General features: G+C 40.3%; 1 protein-coding gene across 1 annotated transcript; it reads left to right on the forward strand.

Moving 5' to 3' along the window:
• Positions 1-949: 949 nt before the first annotated feature.
• On the forward strand, positions 950-3071 carry LOC147900310 (uncharacterized). The gene is made up of 5 exons (XM_087377549.1): positions 950-1424; positions 1657-1918; positions 2116-2320; positions 2406-2608; positions 2718-3071. Exons 1-5 carry the CDS (start codon positions 973-975, stop codon positions 2925-2927), a joined length of 1332 nt encoding a protein of 443 aa, XP_087233675.1. The 5' UTR covers positions 950-972; the 3' UTR covers positions 2928-3071.
• The last annotated feature ends 4923 nt before the right edge of the window (positions 3072-7994 follow it).

Genomic DNA, 7994 nt, shown 5'->3' on the forward strand with positions numbered 1-7994 from the left:
TTTCCACCTACATCAAGTCTTTCTTGGCTCCTAGCTCGAGAAGCTTTGCCACAGGTCGTGAATTGCTCTGGGTTTTATATACACAATCGGTAGCTCAAAGAAGCACTGCAACATCGTCTTTCAAGATGCAAGGGCCATCTGCCAATACTTCCAACGCTACTTATTCCCCCAAAGCAATTCTTTTATTCCCCAAGATGCAAGAGCCATCTCCAAATACTTCTGACGCTACTTATTCCCCCAAAGCAATTCTCTTATCCTCCTTGACAGGGCGACTCTCGACAAAACTTCGCAAATACGAATTGCCATCAAATTCGAATTGTAAGGGCTGAGATTGAGGTCTTGATGGTGAAACCCAAGTATTGTCCCATCATGTTGAGTGGCCTAGAAGAATCATGGTGAACTATGATGCTTGAAACCCATCTCGAGTCCTGAAATAGGCATGCATTACCCTATTAAAAGACTAGAAAGCAAGGTGAAAAAGCATGCTTGTCAAACTTGATGGCTCAAGTCAAGGCTTTTATTTCTTAAAAATCTTTAATGTTTACTTGGTTCAGACCAATCTGCATCAATGGTCTATATCTACAACACATGGCTCAATGAGAGTTCACGAAACCCAAACTTCTCCCTAGGCTGCCTACCATAAAAATATTTTACCTTTGAAAAGAGAACAATCACCTTTGGTTTTTGGCCTACCCAAATACCAAAACTTTGGTTTTTCGTTCTAACCAGGTTTCAAATTCAATTTCGTGTGCGTGTGAAGAGGGGCTAATTTAGGCTCTAATTTGCCCTGTGTGAACAACCGTTGAACCATTTTATATCACTTCAAGACTCATCGCACCCGTGCCAGCTGTTGATGCCACATGGCTGTTCTCATCTGTAGCAGACTACGACGAGAGGAAAAGTATCTAAGCACTCGAAGGTTGCATTGCATCATTTCGTTGCCAATTCTTGTTTTACTTCGCACCTCTCCTCATGGCTCACACCCTCCCTAATTGCTTCCATCCTCGTCACCTCCCCTCCTTTTCCTTCCAGCATCAACCCAACCTCTCAATCCAATCACCTCCCAGACCGCTTGCTTCTTCTGCATTTGGCCAACTTAACTCATTAGTCTGTCGCTCGTGCCATCCACCTGCTTTTGTTTGTGCGCCCTTTACATCAATCTTTAGGTCTCACTCTTTTAAGTCCGTAGTAGACGAGTCTCTCAGTGGTAGCACTTTCCGACTTCATCGTCCATCTAAGCACTGCCTACTCCCGTATAACCACGCCTTGCGACCACTTTTATGTTCAGTTGATGATGCCCCCTATAGTAATGACCAGAATTCGAATCACAGATCCGATCAGCAGCAAAACCTCCTTGGAAACCATGATATCGTTGCTGTAACGGCCCCAGCTTCTGCAGAACAAAAGTTTTATGACTATGTAAGGTAGGTATGGCAGCACGAAACGATACACCACCAAGTTCAGTACTCCCAATATGAAATTTTAAATCTTTCGAGAGGCTCGCTTCATGCTTTCCGTGGTGTTCCAACAATACAAACATCATTTGAAAATACCGCACTGATCAAATTTCAATCGAACATGCCAGATGCACGTCTTAGCGAGGTCTTTTTCGTCAAGGAATATAAAAAATAATGTGGTTGCACCGGGTAAGTGCAGGTTTACTACAGGCATTATGGAGATGAGTCGTTTGCAGAACTTCCTTCCTTCTATGTTTCTGGTGTTTTTGGGAAGCTGGATGGCTGCCGGGCGAACTATAGGTGTATTGATGAGATCATCCGTATGGATCACTGCGTCTTGCTCCGCGCTAATTACCGTAGCGTCGATGCTAGCAAACGACATATTCGACTACAGATCTGGAACCGATAGGTTAAATGGAAAAAGAACGCCTCTACTTAGAGGACAAATCCAACCCGACGATGTAAGTTCCTCCAATATTGTAAAGTATTGAATAGTTTCTGGCCCCTGCATCACTCTGAGACTACCGTTATTTATCTCTTTTGTATCGTGTCGTAGACACAGTTTCTATCGAATCTCTTGTACGCAAAATTCGTTGTGAATTAGAGCCAGTTTTGTTGATCAAGAGCGCCAACACTTTTCTGGGCACTTCTCATGCAGGTCGAACTTGTTGCTGGCTGCCTTTATGGTGCAGTAGTAATTGGGTTATGCTACCTGGAGCCTTTGAATCTTAGGCTTTTGGTGGGAGGGGCTGCGGTTGCAAGCTACATCTACACGCCTTTCCTCAAAAGGCTCACGGTGGTAAAGAATGTGGTCGTGTCCGGGGTGATCACTTCTGCAATTCTGGCTGGAGCTATGGCCATAGGTAATGAATCCATCTTAAGTTGCAATTCATTCTAGGCTCTGTAAGACTGCATGATCAACGTTGTGACACCTTCTCGAAATTGCAGGCGGCAAAGAGCGCCTTGGAAACCCCACCATCGCTGTAGCTCTCTTTTTCTTCCTGTGCATTCTCAGTCGTGAAATCCTCATGGACGTGGAGGATATGGTGGGAGACAAGGCGGCTGGAGTGAAAACACTGGCAGTTCGCTTCGGAGGAAAAATTGGAGCGTTGACTGCTAGTGTATGTCTAGCGGCGGCAAATGCGTTGCTGGTAAGAACACACCAGTGATCATCGACCGAACGACTATGTTTGTCGGTCTCCGAAAATTAGGACGTTACCGATCTATCTAACGTGTAGTTCGAGTTCATGTTTTGCCCAGATCGGCTTTCTTGGTGTCAGAGCGAATGCGTACGCCACGGCCGGGACTTTGAGTCTGCTACCACTTCACGCCAAAGTCTTGCAGCTTTGGAAGAAGAGCGTGGGCATATCTGATGACACTACAGACACGGTGAAATCTATAAAGCACATCGTTGAACAGTCAATGATTCACATAGGCCTGGGAGTGCTTCTCCTAGCAACCGCAGCGTAGTCTAATTCTACAAAGAATAGAGATACGTTTGGATTGGTTTGTGTTGTAACTCAGGGCCGACCTTGTATACTCCTTACAGAAATTACAGTCATGTTCGAACTCCGTCTCATACTTACACGGGAAAGACTGTAGTATATACTATAACAGGCATTTTGCACTGCATGAATGATGTCTAGATCTGTTGTGGGGAGTTCGTTCTTGTGCTGCGAATCTTATGGAAGCCAAGACAGCGACTCCATTACAGCATCAGGCTTGGAAGAAAGATGAAGCCATGTGGTAATTTTATGGTGAGAGTCGAATTGGCAGTCGTTACGAATGGATGAGCATTGAATAGACGTTGGCAGTTGGAACACTGATTCGAGGCGGTGAACAAGATGGGCTGGCCAGATAAAGTACACGTAATTTGCCTTATCGTCGATAACATGTTCGGTTGCTCTTTATTCAAAGTAGTTCCCGTCACGATTCATTCACGCCTGCATGTGACGTTCAAAAAATAAAAAAACTTAGTCGAATTTCATTTCGTTGGCCTGCCTCGGTCAAGGGAATTGAAGGACGCACTTAGTTATAGGGCGTGAAACCCAAAAACTAGTATGGGACAGAATAGACGTTCGCAGTTGGAACACTGATTGGACGCGGTGAACAAGATGGGCTGGCCAGATTTTAGTACACGCAATTTGCCTTATCGTCAATAACATGAGCGGTTGCTCTTTATTCAAAGTAGTTCCGTGCGTCACGATTCATTCACGCCTGCATGTGACGTTCAAAAAATAAAAAAACTTAGTCGAATTACATTTCGTTGGCCTGCCCCGGTCATGGGAATTGAATGACGCACTTAGTTATAGGGCGTCAAACCCAAAAACTAGTATGAGGCAAGGCATGGTCTCAATTTCTAGATGACATTGAGCTAAAGTAGTATTTGGCGTTTTTGTGAATTAGTGTTTAACGCTGTCCGATCATGATCCAAGATGATGGTGTGGCTTCCAATTTTGTTTTCTATCTTTGCAACATACGTGCTTGGCACATCTCCTCTTTCCAATCCATCTTGGATTCATTTGTCAGATCGTTTGTTACAGAGTCTGAGCATCAAAGCAAATTATTGAAATATTAATAAAAAGATTGAACGACCAAAGAACTTGAATTTAATTTTGCTTTTTCTAATTTGTTTTTTAGGATAGAAGTTTGGGACTGTCGCGGGAGGGTGGGAGGTAACGAGAGCATTATGGGAGGAATTGTTGCTTAACATTAGTTTGGTAGCATAACAGGACATAAAAGTGTCTTTTTGAGGTTTTGGCAAAAGAATCACAACTTGATGTAGATGCACTTTTTGGTGATATCCTCTTTTGAGATTAAGGTAGACTCATAGGACTATTTTCTAAAAATATAAGGAGCACAAAAAATTATTACATGTGATTGAAAAATTCTCACAAATGTATGGTAACACAGTGTTTCACCCAGACAATACTCATATTCGAAACTTTATCTAGCATGCGTAAAAATAAAAATGATTTCAATCAGCTATCATTTTTAACAGTGTGTTTATAAGTATGTAAAACACCTAAGAGTGACAAAAATTTAATAAAAAATCATTTTGGCAAGACTGATTTGGCAATTAACAAGAGTGGTTAGCCTAGGGTGTTGCATTGTAAGTCGCATTTCATAAAGAGGCATCATATACTACACCTAATAGACACAATGTGTCATATCTTAACTATAAAAATATTATATCATAAGGAAAGTCACTACATCATAATAAAGGCTAAAACTAAAAAATATTAAGTGCTCCTAATCTCAATTACCAAAACAGGTTCCATATTAAACCTTGCTTTTATAGTTTTAAATTATCTATGCATAACGTTTTTAAATTGGTATTACTAATTCATGCATTAGGAAAAAAAGGAGCTCATTTTGGGCCTTTTAGCCAAGAAAGAAGATAGTCCTCCACCAATCAAAGGAGGGCCAACGTAAAAATTTTAGAAAAAGAAAAACAAAAGAAATGCAGTTGAGCTTGCATGCAATGGTGGCACTTGAGCTACTTTATTATATCTGATGTACGGTGCAAATTTTGATATTTTTGACATCACCGACGCATTTAGAGTGGGCCAAAATCCTCAAAAAGGCTTTTGAAACGTCAAAAACGGGCCCCTGGAGGCTCGAAAAAGGCCAAAAAGACCCAAAAAGCAACCTATACAAATGAAAGCGATTTGACAAGTTGGACCTCTGAGGGGGCATTTTTTATGTTTCAAAAGCCTTTTCGGGGGTTTTGGCCCGCTCCAGACACGTCAGTGATGTCAGAAATATCAAATTCTGGACCATACATCAGTGGGGTTATGTCATATTTTATTGTTTTAGAGGAAATAAAAATGAAGAAATTGTGAATCTCTCTCAGGGCCCCAAAATGAGCTCCCTTTTTTCCTAATAATTAGAGGAACCCTATAAGTATAATTAAAGTATTGAAGGTACTTATGATACACTTTAACCCTTGTACCTTGAATTTAGCATGAATTACAGCATAATGAACAATCAAAATACGGCTTGAATTTGGTGTACTACATGCTATTAGGTCCCCTTAAAACTCACTCTACTCCATAATATCCTACTTAAGACATATACAAAGTATGGTTGCATTTGGAACTTGTTAGACATGTCAAAGAATTTGCAAAATATCAAATTTTGCCTTGCTATCAGCATTCTCTAAAATTACGGTTGATGAAATAAATCATAACAAGTATGATTATCTAGCTCTAAAGCAATCTAAACATATGTGTTATAGTTATCCTTAGACTCTAGAACTTACAAAATCTTTAAAAACTCATTCTAATGAAGAAGTATGGCCATTTATCTAAAACCTGAGAAAACAGCTTGAAATTTTAATGTTAGGTTGAACTTAAAACTTTAGGTAGAACTCAAAGTAATAGGTGCAAGTTCCAATCCATAATAATTCCAAGTTTTTTTCAACATATAAGCTATTATGGAAGATATTCAAAACCCCAAAATAGCTTATCAATGTTTTTGAATAATTCTAGGAAGTGGCTAAGTTAACAGGACATAAAAGTGTCCTAGGACATTTTTTTGTCCTTCTACCAAACTAGTGTTAATGTTCAAAGATAGTAATAGTGGAGTATCTCTTGTCTATTGAGACACATCTTGAATATATATATATATATATATATAATATATATACTATGTCCAACAATCTTACCTCACTCTAGCAAAAACAAATACCATCTGTGTTGTTGAAATCTCCAGATTAAAATAGCCAAAATAAAGTAATTAACATAAGATCAATTTGAGGTTGGATATTGAATATAAGCTTATTTATATAACATTTATAGCCACAAAGTGTCACTACTACACACGCATCCTATTGCAACGTTTACATACCGACGATTAGGGCCCGCTTAGCGTTAATCGTCAGTATAAAAATTGGGTTTCGTAAATCGTCGCTATATAGCGACTTTTGCCAAAAGTCGTTATATAGCGACGTTATTAAAAGTCGCTATATAGCGACACTGAGACAAAATATTATAGCGACGTTTTTACAGAGAGGTTTTTTTTTTTTTTTAGGCCTTAAAAATTAGTTTTTTCCAATGACAAAATTTTTTAAATTTTCATACATGTTTGAGCTCATAGAGAATAAAAAAATGAGAGCATGTACATCAAGCCTTTGAAGCTCATATATTCATTCCAAGTTTGAGATGAGAAAAATCAAATAAGAGCATTTACATCAACTGTTTCATCTTGAGCCAAGTCTAAGGCGCCAACAAGTCTATCTCCAACTCTATACCGAGTTGATCTCCTATATCATCATCGTACTCTAGTATCGTACGTTCACCTAAAAGTATTTGATCATCTTCTTCAATAAAGCTTAAGTGTGGTGATTGATCTTGATGATTGTTGTCTTCCTCGTCAATATCGTGATCTCCATCCTCCTCCCGTGCGATGTCATTATGCGCATCTTCCTCACTACAAGGCATAGGCCATTTTCCGACGGAAATACCGACGCTTTTTACATTAAAAATTTTTTTTTTCACGGGCGCAAAGGTCGCTATAAAAGTCGTTAAAATCGTCGGAAAAGGAGCGTCGCTATAAACCGTCGCTATATAGCGACGCTGTTAATCGTCGCTATATAGCGACGATGTAATCGTCGCTATATAGCGACGATAAAAACGTCGCTATATAGCGACTCTGTTAATCGTCGCTATATAGCGACACTGGTAAACGTCGCTATATAGCGACGATTAACAGAAGGTAAAAAAAATGGTTAGTGGGGCTAAACAGGGCCAAAAGGAAGCCCTATTTAGCCCCACTAACCATTTTTTTTTTTTTGTAATTACAAAAGAAAGTTTTTTATAACAAAATTTCCCTTGCTTGCAGGGTGATACAAAATTGTTCTTGTGAACGATGAGGAAGAAATGCATATACATATACAACTGTGTTTGAAACAAAATTACCCTGTGAAAGGGTGATACAAAATGGCTCTAATGAGCGGATATGAAAAATGCTACTACCACTACTAATCCGAATCCGAATCCGAATCGTCTTGTTGGGCTGTTCCCTGGTCCTCGGCACCTGCATCTTCTCCCTCGTCCCCGACACCTGCGTCTTCTCCTTCGTCATCGGCACCTGCGTCCGATCCTTGCCCCTGTTGATCGCTCGTCTCTGATGATGGGACGCTTGAGCTTTGACCCTGAGACTGAACCATATAAATCGAAAATTAGATTGGAACTTAAATTAAAAAGTGAGATTACAGGCAGGAGTAAACTTATACCGTGCGAGCAGCCACCTCAGCCCAATCGACTGTCGCTCCCATTGCCTCTTGCTCAATGAACCACGGCTTGGTTCCTATCCGAAATGCGCGCCGCGTCTCTGCATCCGTAGGAAGACGACCCATCGCAGCTTGCTGTGGATCCAATTTACGAGAGTTAGAGTTAGCTAAAGTGCATGTAATATGTAAGTAAAACAAATAGAACAATACATTAAATGGAAAGAAGTAAACTTACCACGGTTGCCTCGAACGCATACCGTCCACCTGCACCAAAGTGCGAAGTACCTACGACATCCAGCCGT

Source organism: Dipteris shenzhenensis, chromosome 7 (genome assembly GCF_047967505.1).
Source record: "Dipteris shenzhenensis isolate YYH24624 ecotype China chromosome 7, Dip_SZ_1.0, whole genome shotgun sequence".
NCBI classification, from domain to species: Eukaryota; Viridiplantae; Streptophyta; class Polypodiopsida; order Gleicheniales; family Dipteridaceae; genus Dipteris; species Dipteris shenzhenensis.